At 45.1% G+C, this 19,322-nt stretch overlaps 1 protein-coding gene across 13 annotated transcripts in view; it reads right to left on the reverse strand.

Annotated features, from left to right (window-relative positions):
* Positions 1 to 19,322, reverse strand: part of SYT17 (synaptotagmin 17) — a 65,475-nt gene that overhangs the window by 9,844 nt on the left and 36,309 nt on the right. For all 13 annotated transcript variants that reach the window (XM_081132724.1, XM_081132725.1, XM_081132730.1 and 10 more), the window contains one exon: positions 18,434 to 18,589. In XM_081132724.1, the coding sequence (XP_080988850.1) occupies positions 18,434 to 18,589 (156 nt within the window). The remainder of the gene's footprint in view (positions 1 to 18,433; positions 18,590 to 19,322) is intronic.

The following is a 19,322-nucleotide window of genomic DNA, read 5'->3' on the forward strand; positions in this document are numbered from 1 at the left end:
GTCCCATTTGCACTTGAGGAGAAAGCCTGTTCTGCAGCTTTGGAGTAGAATGTTCTGTAAATGTCAACTAAATCCACCTGATCTAGTGTGTCATTTAGAGTCACTGTTTCCTTGTTGATTTTTTGTCTGGAAGATCTACCCAGGAAAGTCAGTGGGGTAGATCAGGCCAAGGGTGTTAAAGCCCGCTACTATGACTGTTTTGCTGTCAATCTCTCCTTTAAAGTCCTCCAGATGTTTTTTGGTTTTTTCCCCCCAGCCTGTGTGAGTCTTTGTTCTGGGGTGGGTCTCTTGTAGACAGCATATATTTGGGTCTTGTTCTCTTATTCATTCAGCTACCTTATGGTTTTTGATTGGGGCCCTTAATCCATTTACAGTTAAGGTTATTATTGATAGGTACTTATCTATTGCCATTTTATTTCTTTATGCTTATGTTTCTCATTCTCTCTATTTCTACTTCTAATTACAACAGTCCCTTTAACATTTCTTGCAATGCTGGTTTGGTGGTGATAAAGTCCTTTAGCCTTTTTTTCCCCCTTCGGTCTGGAAAGCTCTTTATTTCACCATCTATTTTGAATGACAACCTTGCTGGATAGAGCAGTCTTGGTTTCAGATCCTTGTTTTGCATTACCTTGAATACGTCATGCCATTTCCTTCTGGCCTGTAGAGTTTCTGATGAGAAATCAGCTGACAGCCTTATGGGAGCTCCTTTGTAGGTAACAGATTGCTTTTCTCTTGCTGCCTTTAAGAGTCTCTCTTTGTCTTGAATTTTTGGCATTTTAATTATGATGTGTCTAGGCATGGGCCTCTTTGGTTTCTTCTTGCTTGGGACTCTCTGTGCCTCCTGAACTTGTGTGATTTTTTTTCCTTGACCAGGTTAGGGAAGTTTTCTGCCGTTATTTCTTCAAACAGGTTCTCTAACCCTTGCTTACTTTTGACCTCTTCTGGCACTCTTATGATATGAATATTGTTACATTTCATGTTGTCCCACAGCTCCCTTAAACTGTCCTGTTTTTTCATTGTTTTTTCTTTTTGGATCTCTGATTGAGTGCTTTTTCTACCCTGTCTTCTAATTTGCTGATCTGATCCTCAGCTTCCTCTAATCTGCCAATGTATTCTTCATTTCTGCTATGTCATTCTTCATTTCCTTCATGATTTCTGTATCTTTTTTCCTGCTGTTGAGCATCCTTACAATCAGTATTCTGAGCTTAGTATCTGATAGATTGCTCATCTCCATTTCATTTAGTTCTTTTTCTGGAGAATTCTTTTGTTTTTTCATTTGGGACTTGTTTTTGTCTCCCCATTTTGGCTGCCTGTTTGGATTTGTTTCTATGTGCTAGGACTCCCAGTCTTTTGGACAGTCTCTGGTGCAGGCCAATGTCAGATGCTGTTTGTGATTGGCCTTGAGTACCCTGTTTGAAGTTTTCCACATGCCACAGCTCCTGGTTTCCTCTGCTGGGGCTGGGTGTGTTTGGACAGGACCAAGATGTGCACCAAGGTCTGCTTTTGTAAGCCCTAGGTCCAGAAGCAAATCAGGCCAAGACTCAACGCATCCAGGAGCTGTTATTCCATCTCTTAATGAGCCTCAGGTTGTAGAAACTCCACAGGGTGGGGAGGCTGATTGTTATCAGTCTCTTAAGGAGCCTCAGGCTGCAGAAACTCCACAGGGTGGGGCCAGAGGTTTTCCAGCAGGGTGGGGCAATTGCTTCCCCCCAGGCAAAAGCTGCTTGGAATGTAAATGTCTGCCTGAGAAAGATGTCCTCTGCAGTATGGGGGAATGATTCAGCACTGGGGTCCAGATGTATGCCCTCTGAGATCTATTCCCCCATCCAGCCCCTTTGGATTCTCCTCACACTGCTCTAGTCCCCTCTGCCTTGCCTCCGCTGGAGCCCAAGGTGAGTGGCTGCACACAAAACTTTGTGCATTGGCTCTTTAAGAAGGTGCCTACATTTCCCACCATCGCTCCCTGGCAGACAGAAACCCTGCGCTTTTCACAGCCAGATGTTATGTGGGCACCTTTCTCAGTTCTGGTGCTCTTGGCTGGGAAGCCCAGCTTGGCGTTTAGACCCCAGAGTTCTCAGTGGGAACCCCCCACAGCTGAGATATCCCTCCAGCCCTTCAGCTGCTGCCTATGGGAGCCCAGCCAGCCCTCTTGCGCCTCCACACTTCCTACTAGCTTCTATGCCGTCTCCACTTTTCCTCCTTGGTTATGAGGGTGCTCTCCAGCTCGTCTTTAGTTGCAGTTGGTTATTCAGGGTAGTTTTTCTACATTTTAGTTGTAATTCCAGTTTGGTCTTGGGAGAGTATCAGTGTAGCTTCCACTCAGTCCACTGCCATCTTGGATCTCTCCCCTTATTTTCTTTATCTTCTGAACTGGACTCAACTGCCACATCCCGAGAAGTCAGTAAGAATGAGAATAGCCTGTTCATAAGCACTGATGAAATTGGACTTTTTGATGACCAAACTGCCAACCAATCAATGAATTATAAATCTAGCCTTTTGCCTGGCGACTGAATCTCAAGCTAATCTGTGAAGAACAAATCTAACCTTACCTCATCTTACACCAATAAACTCTTCTTTAAAACAACTTAACTCATTTTCTTATAAAAACCCTCTCCCACAGGAGGCGAAAGTATTTGGGCTTCTGTCTGAATCTGTGCCCCAAGAATTGCAATGCTTTTGATCCCAAATAAATGCTTTTTGTTCAATTATTACCCTCCTAGATTTTTTGACTGACAGTTGGAACACTTTAAAAAAAACTCCAGGAGATTCTGTTGATTGGTTTGGGGGTGAGGGACTGGATGTTTTTCAAATGCTCCCCAGGTGATTCTCAAGTACAATTAGTCAGGTTAGATACACTGTGTTAGATGCAAATCAAAATATCAGTTGGGCCCTGACTGTTGTGGCTCAGTTGGTTGGAGCGTTGTCTCGTGCACTGAAAGGTTGTAGGTTCAATTCCCAGTCAGGGCTTGTATGGGAGGCAACCAATCAATGTTGCTCTTTCATATCGATGTTTCTCTCTATCTCCTTCTCCCTTCCTCTCTCTCTAAAATCAATAAAAACATACTTAAAAATTTCCTCTCAACTTTGTTTTCTAAAGTATTATTTACAAAGAATAAAGTCCATCCACTTTAAGTATACAACTGAATGAATTCTAATCATTATATACAAATGTGGAACCACCACCGCAATCCAGATAGAGTTCTCTCTCTAAAAAAGTCCCCTCTTACCCCTTTCCCCTCCATTCCCTCCCCATCCAAGCAGGCCCTCCACCAAGCAATCACAGATCTGCTGTTTTCTGTCACTATACTCTTTTGCCTTTACTATAAGTTCATAAAAATGGAATGATACAGTATACAGGCATTTGCATAATGTTTTTTTAGATTCATCCATGCATATGTGTATTAATATTTCCTTTTTTATTGCTGGGTAGTATTCTAAGGTATGGATATGTCACAATGTGTTCATCCATTCACAAGTTGATAAGCATTCATACAGTTTCCACTTTTTGGTTATTACAAATAATGCTTCTAGAAACATCTGTGTACATGACTTTTTGTAAACATATGTTTTTCATTTCCCTTGGGTATTTACTTTAGATTAGAATTGCTGGTTTGTAAGATAAATGTATATTTAACTTTATAATGCAATGGCATACTATTTTCCAAAGTGGTTACAGCATCTTGCATTCCCACTCATTTTATTACTTTTTCACTCATTTTATTTTAAAAAAATTTCACACCCCAGGCTTTGGAAGCCAGCAACCAATGTGGAGCTGCTTTGCCTATGCCAACTAAAAAATACAAACTAAAGTCAAATCTGAAGCAGACCATGGGGAGCGGGGGGTAGTCCATGGCTGCCTGTGATTGTTTTTCTGTACATTTCCATATGTTTGAATTATTACATAATACATAATTAAAAATCAAAAAATTTTTCAAGGTAAAAAAGGATGATTAAAAAATCGCCTCATAATTGTTTAGCACTTAATAGTTTTCAAAGCTTGCTTATTTCATCCTTACAAGAATCCTTTTAGGACAGCAGGAGTGGGGCCTCCCCGGGCCACAGAGGGGCCAAAACATATGCCCAAGTCATCTGTTTCAATTGCATGCTTCAAGAAGACACAAAAGTGTAAATTGTGCCACTTTTTGGAATTGCAAATTTTGACAATAGCTATCAAAGCTGACAAACATATATGCTTTTCACCGAGCAGTCCCACTGCCAGGGTTTGAATACACGGTATACCTGGACACATAAGCAGAGAGATGTGTACATGGATGCTCACTCCAATAGTGTTTCTAAGGGCAAATAACAGGGATTAACCCCAATGTTACTGACAGGGGGCTGATTAAATAAACTGTTCTTCAACTCATGGGCTTAATGGAATATCACACACCATTAAAAATAATCAGAGGAATCTGCACTCCATGTCAGCCACACTGCTCTCCCTGCTGTTCCCCCATGGAAGGGCCTTTGCACTGGCCATTCCCTTTGGCTCGGATGCACTTCCCACAAACACCCACATGGCACATCCCTGATCGCCCTCACGTCTTGGCTCAAATGTCACATTCTCTGTGAAGCCTTATCCAGTCACCTCTTCAAAAATTGCAACCCTCACTCCATCCCTCACTACCCCCGTTCCCTGCTTCTGTTTTCGCCTTAGCATTTAAAGTCATCTCTACGCAGCATAATTCAGTTATTTGCTTTGTTTATTGTCGTCTGTCTTCCCACATCCAAGTATTAGCCTAATGAAACCGGGATTCTGTCTAATCTGTTCACTGCTGTAGCCACAGTGCCTGGCTCATAGGAGGTGCTCAGCGAATGTTGTAGAACACACACACACACACACACACAATGCTGATACAGAAAAATGTGCAAGATATATTAAGTGAAAAAAACAAATTGCAGAAGAGTATATATATTTTGGATGCTAACAACAGGCTAGAGATATATACATACACACATACAGATGTACACGTACCACATATATACCTATATACAGCACACACATATATACATATGAGTTCATATATTCCTGAAAAGAAGGCTACAATAAATTGTTGTGAGTAGCTACCTTTAAGTAGGGGGAATTAGGGATTTTTACTTTTTAATTCTACTCTCTCCTGCATGGTCGTATGACATATATATATCAACATACATATTTTATAATAATATATTTTTAAAATTTTTTGATTTTAGAGGGAGAGAGAGAGAGCAAGAAACATCCACTTATCTATGCATTCGTTAATTGATTCTTGTATGTGCCCTGAGTGGGGAATGAACCTGCAACCTTGGTGTAGCAGGATGATACTCTAATCAACTGAGCTACCCAGCCAGGGCTATAATAACAATATTAAAAGCCATCGGTCCTCTTTTTCCCATGTAACTCCTTCACATCACCATATGCACCCATAAACCACAAGGTGGGGGAGGGGTAGAGACCTGACTTAAAAATCCTGCACCCCTCTTCCCAAGAGAGCTCCCACCCCTTCTTCCCCTGAGCTGGGTTACAGTCCAACTACCCAGGCCACACCACCTGGGACACAGGGCTTGTTTGCAGAGCAAGGTGTTTCTGTCTGCCCAAATTTTTATGGGCAGAAACGGGGAAATCATCTGAAAAATCTGTGCAGATGAGCAGGAATTCATGCTACAGGCTCCGCCTCTGAGTTCTGCACACTCAGGTAGCTAGAGAGAAACCACTGGGAATGACAAGAGGTTAAAATGCCATAAGGAGAATAAACAAGCCTCAAACAGGCACATAACAAAAGCCACTGGCTCCGAGCCCAAGCCAACCTGCCTTTCGGAACTGCTGGCAAAGGTCACCACGCCACCCCTGCAAACCCCAGGAGGCTCATGCTCAGGGTGTCTCAATCTCAGCAACACTGACATTCTCTGTTGTGGGGCTGTCCTGTGCATTGTAGGATGTTTGGCACCATCCCTGGCCTCTACCCACTTGATGCCAATGGCATCCTCTGAGTTGTGACAACCAAAACTGCCTCCAGACATTGCCAAGTGTCTGCTGGGGGACAAAATCAGCTCTGGCTGATAACCACTGGTAAAACTACTTTTCTATGTCAGCAGGTACTTGAGGCTTGCCAGCCAAAAGGTATTTGGTGAATTTTTTGCAGGGACAGCTCTTGTTGGGCTGAATTCCCCAAACCTGGAATTTGGTGGTATGGGATCCCCCATGTTGCTCTGACCTCACTGGCCTTCTTTCTCTTCTTTGAACAAAACAAGCGAATTCTTGCCCCAGGGCCCCTGCACTTGCCATTCCTCTGCCTAAAATGCTCCTAGCCTCTATCTTTGCACAGCTGGCCTTTCCTGGGCTTCTATTACCCAGTTTAAAGTGATGCTCCAGGTCCTCTCTGTTGCCTCACTCTATTATTATTTAGGCATTTATTTCTTGTTTGCCTCACCCCAACTAGAATGCCAGCATAACAATGGATGAGTTATTTCTGTCTTTCTGCTATTTCTCCAGGAACTAGCCCAGCACCTCAACGTAGTAAGGGGCTTCATAAATATTTGAGGCTGTATAACCCAGACTGGGAGCCCAGATTCTGGATTAAGACAACCTGAATTCGAATCCTGGCTCCAGGATCTCAGGCAAGATACTTACTCTATTGCTGCCTCAGTTTCCTCATTCGTAAACTGAGGACTCCTACATCCATCGTGTTGCTATGAGGATTAAATGAGTTAATACTTGGAGCAGTGCCTGCCACACAGAAAGCTCTGTATATGTGTTTGCTATTACTATTGTTTAAAACTGAATGAATGACCCTGAGGTAGTTCATTTATTACATGCATTTGAAAGATGGAAAATAGGTCCTGCTCAAGGTAATACAGATACCAAGCTCTGGGAATCTAGTTTTCTGATTCCTAAGCACAGCTATTTTCACTACAGCAAAAGGTTCCCTTGAAATGTATGGAGACCAGTGACACTACCACTTGTGACCTGCAGGCCCTGGCATTTTAAAGGTTAAGCCTTCTCCAGCACACAGGCAGCCTGAGTTGGTGAAGTCAGGAGGCGACGAACAGAAAGAATACTCTTGATTCCTTTTCTGTTTTTAAAATTTTTATATCTATATATATTTTTTGATTTCACAGAGAGGAAGGTAGAGGGAGAGAGAGAGAAACATCAATGATGAGAGTCATTGACTGGCTGCCTCCTGCATGCCCCCTGCTGGGGGCTGAACCCAAAACCAGGACATGTGCCCTGACCAGGAACAGAACTGTGACCTCCTGGTTCATAGGTCGATGCTCAACCTACTGAGCCGCACTGGCTGGGCCTGTTGGTCTCTGATGTTATTCCATGCACAAGCCTTCATCTCACACCCACCCAGGTGCTGGCCTTGGCTGCTGAGCCCGACTGCTTCTAGCCAGCGCTGAGGCACCAGGCTGCACCTGCCCTCCGCTGGCTCCTTTCCCACACTACCTACCTCACGCTCTGCAGGGACACGTGTGGTTGGATAAACTCCTAGCCCCCTGATGTTGTCCCCCATGAAGATTTGCCTGGAACAAGGCTCCATCCAAAGGCACCCAAATCATTAAACAGCCATGAAAATGGGACAAAAATCCTAGGAGTCCTGGCAGCTGGCCAGTTTTCAAAGGCTGTCATTGGAACCCAAAATGAATGTTTAAGATCCAGCCAAGTTTTACTGCCTGGGTGGACTGGGCAGCCTCAAGGAGCTTTTTGGAGGAGAAGCTGAGGTGGGCTCTGCGCTCTGCCAGGAGAGCCCCAGGGTGACAGGACTCTGTTTCCACCCCCTGACCACTTGGCTGGAGTTCTGTCTCCGCCCACATTCAGGTTCAATGCTGCAATCCACGAGCCCTCCCTGTATGCCCGCACTGTGCTAGCACGTTGCATGCATCATTCCTTTGTTCCCACAACACTCTGAGAGGTGGCAGCTGAGATCCCCAGACAAGGAAATCCTGGCTCAGAGGAGTTAAGTCACTTCTCAAGATGAGGAATGGTCCTTCGCAACTGATCCATCAGCATGTTCTGTTGACTCTGCCTCCAGTATTACAGCCCACTGAGCTGCTTCTCTGAAACCCTTCTGCCACCTTCCTGGTCCAAGCCACCATCACCATGGCATCACCAGCTCCCCCTTGCTCTTCTATAACCCATTCCCCACTTGACAGCTGGAATGATATTTTAAAACACTATTCAGGTCATGTCACTTCCCTGGTCAAAACCCTCCAAAGGTCTCTGAATGTACTTAGAAAAAACACACACACTTCTTATCTTACAAGCTGGACACACTGGGGTTAAGTGGGAGAACAGAGGAAGGGCTTCTTGCTATTCAAATTGTGGTCCTCAGACCAGCATCAGTGTCACCCGGAGCTGTTACAAATACAGATGCTCAGGCCCCACTCCAGGCTGACTGATTCAGAATCTGCATTTTAACAAGATCCCTAGGTGCACTCCAGATGTAGCGGTTAAGAGTGAGGATGCTTTGAAACCAAGCAGCCTGAGTTGAAGCTCAGCTCACCCACTGGATGACTTGGCATGAGTGTTGAGTTACTTCCTGTGCCCTGAAGAACTCACCTTACCCAGAGAGAGGTCTGGTCTTTGCTCCTGGCTCCTGGGAGGTGACCCCCGGGCCTCTGGAATGTCCTGCAGAAGTGCCATTGTTTGCCTGGGGGCTTTGGCCACTGGCCAGTCTAACAATGCAGTTTATGATGGCAGCTTTAAGGCCATGTAGTGTCAGTTCCAACCTCAGGAGAAACTGATGAGTAAAGGTATGAGGCCCTGGAGACTGAAGATCAGCTGCTGGACAGTAGGTGACTGAGCCCCAGTAAAAACTCTGGACACCAAAGGCTCGGTACTCTTCCCTGGTTGGCAACATTCTGTGCATTATGTCACACTTAGTGACCAGGGGAAGTAATGCTGCCCATGACTCCTTGAGATGACTGGGAGCTCCACACCTGGACTCCTTGCCCTGTGTGTCTCTTTACTGGGCTGATTTTAATTTGTACCCTTTTGCTATCATAAAACCATCGTCATAAGTAGTGCTGCCCTCAGTTGTGTGAGTCGTTCTAGTGAATTATTGAACTCCAGGGTGGTCACAAGGACCCCAAATTTGTAGCCAACTGGTGTGAAGTGAGAGTGGTTCTGGGAACCCCTGAATCTCCAGCTGATGTCTGAAGTGAGGCCAGTCTTGGGACTGTGCTCAGGCAGTCGGCTCAATTCAGTGTACTTACTTTCTCTGAGCTTTGGTCTCCCCAACTGAAAAGGAGGCATGAAATACATCATAACTTAAATGTTTGTTGAAAGATTGAGATAATGTACACACAAGAGGCTCATGATAAATATAAGTACTACTGTCCCCGTTGTTCAGATATGGAAACTGAAGCATAGCGAGGTAAGGCAATTTGCTCACAGCTGCCCAGAGTCTGAAGCCAGGTCTGGCAGACCCTGACCACAGTGCTATACTGTCTCATGACTTGCTAATGCTTTCTAGGAAGGGAAGAATAGTAGTGGCTCTCCTGAGCTGAGGGCCCAGCAACTGCTAAGGAACTCAGGGGTCCTCTGTGGGGTGAGTCACCCATCCCCATCCCAATACTTCTAACTGCTTCTGTTCTCTCCTGGGATCCACATGGCGTGTATATTGGACTTTTTTATATTACTCCATAGTTCTTTCTTTCCCTTCTTTTCCTCTTTCCCCTAATCTTTTTAGTCTCTGTTGCTTAGACTGCATAATTTCTCTCTAAAAAAAAAAAAAAGTTTTTGTTGACTTCAGAGAGAGGAAGCGAGAGGGAGAGAGAGATAGAAACATCAATGATGAGAGAGAATCGTAGATGATCTGCTTCTTGCACGCCCCCTCATGGGGATCAAGCGTGCAACCTGGGCATGTGGGCCGACCAGGAATCAAACCGTGACCTCCAGGTTCCTGGTTGATGCTCAAGCACTGAGCAAGGCCGGCCAGGCTGATCTGTCTTCAAGTTCACAAACTCTTTCCTCTGTCATCTCCATTGTGCTATTGAGCCCATCCAATGAATATTTCATTTCAGTTATTGTACTTTTCCGTTCTAGAATTTTCATTGGGTTCTCTTTTATATCTTCTATTTCTCTACTGATCTGCTGATATTCTCCAACTTAGCATTCTTTTCAAGAGGGTTCACCCTTACTTCTTGGAGCATGGTTATTATAACTGCTTGAAAGTCTTTGTCTGATAATTTCAACACCTGGGTCATCTTGTGGTTGGTGTCTACTGATTATATTTCCTCTAAGAACTTGCCAGCTTTTGCTGGTTCTTCATAAATCAAGTAATTTTGGATTGTATTCTGGACATTTTGAATATTACGTTACAAAACTCTAGGTCTTGTTTAAATCCTATTTAGTATGTTGAGTTTTTTAGTTGTAGCTGGCAATTGACCAGGTTAGGTTCAGACCACAAGTTCTAATCAGCCTTCTGTGTGCTGTTATTCCAATGTTAGTTTGGTTTTCAAAACCTCTGCAGGCTATTTATATCGGTCCCCCAGGGGCCAGCTCAGGACCTGGGTGATGGTCTACCCTGTAGTTCAGTTCTCAAAGTCTCTGATGTACTGTTGAGGGTCACAGCCACTCATGTGTGTCTCAGGAATGAACCCAGGAGTTTATACATAAGTTTATGGGGTCTCTTCTTGAGCTGCTTCTTTCTGCAACCTTCTCCATACTATGGCTTTTAGCGGCCCATTTTCATGTCCCTTTGGTTAGAAAGCAGAGGCTTCAGTGTCCCCATTCTGCTTCTCACTTCCTGTGGCTGGGCAGGGCCTGGAGCCAAGTGCCTACTGCCAACTCCTTTTGCACACTGCCAGCCCCAGGGCACTGCAGGGAGCACAAACCAGTCTGGTTCTATGGCTGGCTAGCACAGCTTTAGTGTCAATTCCTGGCTCCCGGACACTGTACCAGCTGGCATCTTTAGGGTGATGGTGATTAGGTGAGGAAGATGCTGGGGAGACAACCACAGGCAGCTGAGCTGAGCTATTCATCTCAAAAGTGCCAGCATTTCAACTCTCAGACACATTGCAATTATTAAAACAGCAGATATGATTTTCCAAGTGACTACTTCTGAGATGGGCGGGCCCACATACTGATTTGCCTTTAATTCCCATAATAGGAGTGATCTGCTACATTTTACAGAAGAGAAAGTTGGGACTCAGAGAGGTGGAGCCATTTGCTTGAAGTCACACAGCTGGTTAATAGTGGAGTCAAGATGCAAATCCAAGTATGTGTAATTCTAGGGTCTGCTCCTCTAAGGCAGGGTCCACCACCACCACCACCATCATCATCATCTGGTATTTACTGAAAATTAACTATGTGCAAGCTTTTTATATGTAGTATCAAGATTGGAAGGTTATAACAGAGAATGCAACTGAAGTTCGCCCAAGGTCACATGCACTTGCTCAGTGGTAAAGGTGACATTAGAACCAAACTGTATCTCAATGCAATCCATGCTTTGAATGGCTGTTCAACTGACTCTCTACGAGGCAGGGCTGGGCCTGGTGCCCAGTAAGTCAGGCTGGGAGGGGAGAAGCTGGAGGCTGCTGGGAGGCTGCAGAGAGGAGGCATGACATGGGTGGGCTGAGGCCAGATGTGCCCCAGAACAAATCCACAGCATCTTCGGATCTCAAGGGAGTTTCTGCCTCTCGCAGAATGCCCCCCTCACACTGGCTTCCTGTGCTGGAAAACCTCAGTGTCTCCACTGTCCCACTTCCCAAACCCCGACACTTTTTTCAGCATGTCCTCTGATGCCCATTCAATCCTGGGGTCGTCCCAGGCAAGAGGGTGGCAGCACATGTCCCAGTCCTCCCATCTCATTCTGCACCATGCCTCCCCACCCAGCTCATCTCACCAGCAGATTCAATTAACAAATTTGGTGCTACAGCTGCAGAAAGCTAAGCAATTATGGAAAACAGACCAGGTGCCTTGGAACTCACTCACATGGAGAGGCTGAGAGGCCTCCAAGCAGACGGCGAGGTGGGGTGGAGGCAGAACAGTATAGGCAAGTCCTTGCCAACCCTGGCTGTGCAAGAGAACCACACGGAAACTTTGAAAAGTACAGCCCCTCCCCTCGATGCCGATGCCTCGGCTGATTCAGTTGCTCTGGGCTGGGACCTGGGCATCAGGATTTTTAAAAGTCTCCACATAATACAAATGTACAGACAGGGTTAGGATGGCTAATGATGTGCAGAGGAGGGATCACTTTCGGACAGTCTGAGGCTAACAGGTGGAATGACTGTTACTCACCCTGCTGCACGCTCCGGGGTTTGTATGTATTTGCTTCCCCACATGTGGTCTGCAACCTGCAGAATCAGCATCACTTGGGTGCTGCCAGAAATGCAGAATCCCAGGCCCCACCCTGGACTGAGTCAGAATCTGCATTTTAATACCCCCCTGCGAGGCGCCTATGCATGTTAACGTTTAGGGTGCCACGTCTCTGTCCTAGCCAGCGACACTAAGAGTTGGCAAAAGTAAGGAGTGTCAGTCATTACCTGGTTTCCCTTCTTGGCTGCTGGGCAGCTGCCCAGCACTGGTTACCACTGATGGGCCCCTTCCTGCCTGCACCCAGGCCAATTCCTGCAAGAGCTGCCTTGAGAACTTTAATGGGACGGGTGGGCACAGGGTGTGAGTCCTCCATGCTTAACTCCTAGCAGCCCGTTAGCTCCCAGGCTGAAGCGTGGAGTCGGCCTCGATTTCTCTTCTAGACCTCAGTTTCCCTTCTGGGCTGGAGCCTGACTGATCTCTCATCCCCTATAACCTTCGGCTCCCAGCTCACATGTGACCTCACTCCCCAGACTAAGTCAGGCACCCCGCAACATGTCCTGCCTCTCTCCCTCATTACCCTGAGACCAATTCACAATTAAGTCACTATTGGTGTGGTATTTGTTAACTTTTGTCTGTCCCCTCCTAGAATTAAGCTCGATGACAACATGTGTCATGAATGTCTGGTTCCCTATTGAATATGTAGCATCTAGTGGAGTGTGCCAGGCACATAGTAGGCGCTCAAAAAAAATTCCATCTGCGGAGACTGATATGATCTGGCCAGCTCTTGCTGCAAGGAACCAGACCTCACCCTTCCCATCCCCCCCATCAGAGGCTGCCTGTAGGCAGCACGCCCCACTCCTGCTTCCTCCAGGCACCAGAAACCTTTCCGAAGCCAAGTGCCTCTTGACCAAGATCACCAGGTAAGTAAGAGCTCTGAATGCTTTTCAGAAGGCCAGGAAGCCCAGGGTACTTAAGGGAAACCGAGGGAAGTTCAGGGCCGGAGGAGCATGACATTTAGTTCCTCTAACCTCAAGATTTCCCCAGAACTTCACCTCCAAGCAGACAGAGGGTCTTCCTCTGATGCTAGGAGGGAGGGGCACAGGAAGAAAATGCCCCACCCAGGTAAGTCTGAGAAATAAGTTTTTCCTTCCCTTTTGGGGTTTTCCACAGAACCTCAGACTAAGTTGCCAAAGTGGGTAGAACATAATTAGTTATGTATCTACGCCCCCTCTTCTTTCAGAAAAGCCTTAAGGTGGCATCTGGCTGCACGCATTTGGCGTCCTTCAAGTAATAATAACAGCTAATACTTACGGAGCACTTTCTGAGCCAGCACCATTCCAACCTTTACATATATTAAGCCATTTTGGACTTGACAACAATCTACTGAAGCAAGGACCATTATCCCCACTTTACAGATGAAGAAGCTCAGGTACAGAGGGGCCAAGGAAAGTGCCAAGTTCACACAGGGAACCCCGGGCATCTGGCTTGGGGGTCTGGCCCCTAACCTCTGTGCTCACCCTCTCAGAGCAGCAGTGAAAGAATGGTGACTTGTCCCAGGGAGACAGTTTGCAAGGGTCCAGCCTCAGCATCAGGCACTACCCGGAGCTGCTCAGAGAAACTCTGGGTCCTGTGGACCTCGAGCTACATTTCTTTTCCTCCCTCTCTCCCTTCCTTCCTTTTCAAATTGTGGTAAGGTGCATGTAACATAACAGTGACCGCTGTAGCCATTTTTGTAGGTAAACAATTCACTGCTAAGGCAATTCACGTTGGTTGTGCAACCATCACCGCCATCCGCCTCCAGAATCGTTTCATCTCCCCAGACTAAAACTCTGTACCCACTGAACAGTAACTCTGCATTCTCCCGCCTGCCCTCTGCCCCTGATAACCTCCATGCTACTTTCTGTCCCTATGAATCTGACTCCTGCAGGCACCTTATACAAACGGAATCATACCGTGCTTCTGCTTTCCTATCTGGCTTACTTCACTTAGCATAACGTCCTCAGGGCTCGTCTGTGTTGGGTCAGGTGTCAGAATCTCATTCCTTTGAAGGCTGAATGATGTTCTGCCATATGCGTAGGCCACATTTCGTTTAGTGATTTATTCACCCGCTGATGGACAGCTGGTTGCTCCCATCTTTTAGCTATTGTGAAAAATACTGCTGTAAATATTCGTGTGCATATATCTGAGTCCCGTTTTCAATTCTTTTGGGTGTACACCGGGAACTAGAATTATAAAATCATATATGGCAATTCCATTTTAAAATGTTTTAACAGCCCGGCTGGCATGGCTCAGTGGTTGAGTATCGACTTATGATCCAGGAGATCGCAGTTTGATTCCCGATCAGGGCACATGCCCGGGTTGCGGGCTTGATCCCCAACAGGGGACGTGAAGGAGGCAGCTGATCAATGACTCTCTCATCATTGATGTTTCTATCTCTCTCTCTCCCTCTCCCTTCCTCTCTGAAATCAATAAAAATCTATTTTTAAAAAATGTTTTAACAACCATCAGTAAGCTGCATTTCTTTTTTTAAAATTTCTTTTCACTTTTTACCCCTACTTCCAATCACAGCTCAATAACCTCAGTGGCCAACCCCACTCCATATTCCTAGATGACATCTTGCTGTCTCAGGAATTGAAAAGCAATTCCCACCCTCTTTTCTTTAAACCTCAGCTGCAGAAAGCACCTGACTGAAGATTATAGAGAACCCTTTCCCACACAGGAAAGGAACGGCACAAAAAGCCCCGCCCACCAGCTAATTACAGGCTTTTACCAGGATTCTTGGCAAACACTTAGATTGCACATCAACCTTGCTTTTGTTATGAAGTGTTTGGAAACAAGTTAATGGGCTGGGTTTCAGATCCTCAGCTTGGACGTAACAGCTCTTTCCTCTAGTTGGTAAGTAAAGCAAGCTAGAACCTTACGGATTTAGATTCAGAAGAACAGTAGCTTTGTCTAGATATACATCAGCTCAGTCTGCATTCTTTTATTATTCCAACCAGTGCCCTTTATGAAAAATGCCACCCCAGCTAGGATTTTCACTCACAGCTGTGTTGAACCTTGACAGCATTAGAAATATCTGGGGTGCTTTAAAAATACAGGTGTCTCACATAGGGGTTCACATATAGGGTTCAAGGGTTTCAATAAACCTCTGAACTATACGTTAACTTTTCTGTCCTCCTGTGGATTTTCTAAGGAAGGTCATCCAGAGTTCATATCACATTCTCTGAAGCTGTCACACACCCCTCACTCCCCTCCCCCAGAATGAATAACCTCTGCTGTTATAGTATTCCAAGTGATGGTATATAACAGTAATTAAAAATAGTTAGATGCCTTTGTATTTACATTCACCTGGAGGGACTGAACACACTCACTGTTAATGACACAAAAGCAAGTTTCAGAGTGATGTCCACGGAATGGTCTGGAACCCCCACAAGAGCAGGGATGGTCTGTTTTGTTCACTGCTACATTCCAGTACCCGGAGACAGTGTCCAGCTCAAAGAAGGTACTTAATACACACTTCTTGAATTAATGAATACCTTTGTAAAAGAACCGAATCCTCTATATGTGGATGTTTGTGTGAACAAGAAGTGTCTGGAATGATACGCGCAGCAGACCATTAAAAGTGCTGACTTCAGGGAGAAGGGACTGGAAGGGGGATGATGAAGACAGTAAGATTTCCTTTTAATAAGAGTTAAGACTAACCCAGTGCTAGCTAGGTGCTAGGCCCAGTGCCCAGCACTGATTACGGATCCCCCTCATTTAATCCACGTGACAATCCTTTCATGCGCCCTTGTATGGTGATCCCCATTTTACAAATGAGAAAACATAAGCACACAGATGTTGTCCAAGGTGACAGAGCCAGGAACCAGGCCCTGCCCCCCACAGCCCATGCATTTCACCTCTCTGCTCTTCTGATTCCTTGTCCTTACACATCTGTAGGTTGGGTCAATCAGTATAACAACCATGTGCTACATTTTTCATGAAATATAAGTGTCAGACTTTCCATACGGGCTCTCAACGTCCCCCACCCAGACCCCAGCGACCTTCCTAATCTAAAGGTGCAACATTAAGTCCTTTATTCTCAGTAGGGCCTTAGGCATTGATATATTCCATGCCTGGACCTGTCTTGGTTCAATAAAGAATTGACCCTTGAACAAAGCTGGGGTTAGGGGTGCTGACTCCCACGCACATGAAAATCTACATGTAACTAGTAAGCTCCTTGAATCTGTGATTCTTAAATGTGGATTGAAAATACAGTTGACCTCTGAACAACACAGGTTTGAAGAGCATAGGTTCAGTTATACACAATTTTTTTCAATAAATACTTACTGAATAAAGTATAAGTAATAAATATTTATTGAAGTTAATAAGTATTTATTGACTAAATAAGATTCAACTGTAGTTCCCATTACTTGCCCTCCACCATTTACAGATTCAATGAAGTCACTGTCTTCTGTCTTGACCTAACATCTCAGGGAGAGCAGGTTCCTTGGACAGCAGCCACACAGGCTGCATCAGATAGAATTGTCACATTTTCTTAGGGCAGGTGTCCCCTAATGGCTGCAGACTCTCCGTGTGACAGGCCCTGAGAAAGCTCAGAACCAACCTGCCTGGAGGGGTCTCGGAACAGGGAACATTTGCAGTCTTGGTGATGAGAAGCAATAAGCTCATGTAGAGGAAGCAATGCACACAAGGGGGTTTCAGCCATGGCCTGATTTCTAGGGAGACCCACAGCCAAGAATTCTAGCTAGACTAGATCTAAACAGATGAGAGCTTCCAATTACCCTGGAGCAGGACTCCTCAAAGTATGACGTCAGATCCCTAATGCCAGCCTACCTCATGCTTGAGGAAATGCAGATCCCTTGATCTTTGGAGCTAACAAGACCAGAGCTTGAATCCTTTCTCTACCAGCTTGAGTCGTAAAACCAGCTTAGGTTTTAAGCCTCGGTACCTAGCACTGTAAACTGATGAGGATGATACTAACTTGACTTGACAAGGTAGGTTCTAATGTAAATTAGCAGTAATATCGGAGAAGCCCCCACCATGAATGGGACACAGGAGATAATAACCATTACTTCTATGAACTCTAACCATGTTGTGGTGGGCAGCTTCTAAAATGACTCCTAATGAGCCCCATCTCCCAGTATTCATGCCCTTGTGTAATCCTTTCTGCTTGAATGTGAGCTGGATCAAGTGAGTTGCTTCTAATGAATTAAAGGGATAGGATGTCATTGCTGAGATTAGGTTACAAAAAGTCTCTGGTTTCCATTTTGCTCACCCACTCTTGCTCCCTCACTTGCCCACTCTAATGGAAGTCATCTGCCATGTTGTGAGTTGTTCCACGGTGAAGACCACGTGGTAAGGGATTGAGGAAGGTCAACTGGCCAACACCCGGGAAGGAACTCATGCCTCCAGTCTAATAGACTGCAAGAAACTGAATTCTGCCAACAATTATATGAGTGAGCTTGAAAACAGGTCCTCCCCCAGTTGAGCTTTCAGATGACATTGCAGCCCCAGCCAATACCTTGACTGCAACCTGTCAAGAACTTTGGCCCAAAGCACCAAGCAAAGGTATTCTTGGATTACTGACTCATAGGAACTATGAGATAATATGTGTTCATTGTTTTAAGCCACTAAATTTTAGGGTGATTTGTTATGCAGCAGTGGATAACTAATATACCCTGGACACGACAGATTAAATTCAACCAGAGTGGCACATGAAGTCTCTACTTAAACACTAAGTCCTCTAGGAAGCCTTTCAAAATCCTCCTCTCTGAGGATTCTGAGGCCCCTATTATTTTGAGTAGTATCATCAAAGCTTACATAGTGAGCACTTATTATTATTCCAAAATTGTAAGTCACTTAATCTTTACAACAAACCTAGAAAGCAAATACTATTATTACCCACATCTTATAGATGAAGAAACTGAGGCTCAGAGGGGCTAAGTAACTTGCCCAAGGTTTCGGTAATTATAGGAAATGCCAGGAAATATGGCTGGAAAATTTACATTTGTAACAATTATGCTATGTGGCTTTAAGAGTCTTGCTCAGGTTCTAAATGGTAAGTAGATCCAAACCTAAGCTGAACACAAGACATGAAGTTTTTAAACATTACCCTTTCTAGGTGCCTTCTACCTCTAGGATAGTAAGTTGAACACACTTCACCTGGGGGGGTCATCAGGGTCTACCTACCAGTAAACACTAGGCTGGCGTTTTCCAGTTCTTCTTGGGGAACTTTGAAGCTGAAGGATTCATTATAGAAAGGATCAATTGTGCCTCTTAAGAAGGATGTCTTCTTTGTTTTCACAAGCTTGAGTCCATGTACCAGCTGGATTTTCACAAAGGGGTCTGAGAATTGGATATAACATCAAAGAATGTTAGAGATCATGAAACCCAATCCATCCATCCATCCATCCATCCATCCATCCATCCATCCATCCAACTTCCCATCCATTCATTTTTTTACCCTTCCTTCCTTCCTTCCTTCCTTCCTTCCTTCCTTCCTTCCTTCCTTCCTTCCTTCCTTCCTTCCTTCCATCCATCCTCCCATCTATCTGACAGCCCAACCACCTCCCCCCCATCCTTTCATCTATTTTTTCCATCAATCCATCCATCTTCCCACCCACCCCTCCTTTCATTCATCCATTTTCTCATCTATCTACCTATTTTTCATTGCTCCTTTTCCCTTCTTCTCTTCCTCCCACCACCCAATATTTATTGAGCTCCTCCCAGGCCTCAGGCATTTTACAGATGAAGAAAGTGAGGATTCAAGATGAGAAATGACTTGCTTAAGATCTGGCTAGTGGAGAAAGCCAGACCCAGAGCCTATCTTGGCTTTCTGTCCTGGAAACCCATTATCATGTCAGTGAGCCCATAGCCCATACACAGAATAGAGATGGCAGAATTATAACTATCATTCTTAGATCACTTTACAAAGAGATTTGTGTACATTATCTAACTGAATATTGTTTAAACAACCCAACGAGATGAATACTGTTATTATGTCAGTTTTTCAGAAGGAGAAACTGAGGCTTTTAGAGGTCAGGTAGCTTCTCCAAGGCCACATTATTTGCAAGCAGGA

Source organism: Miniopterus schreibersii (assembly GCF_964146895.1).
Source record: "Miniopterus schreibersii genome assembly, chromosome: 3".
Classification (NCBI taxonomy): Eukaryota; Metazoa; Chordata; class Mammalia; order Chiroptera; family Miniopteridae; genus Miniopterus; species Miniopterus schreibersii.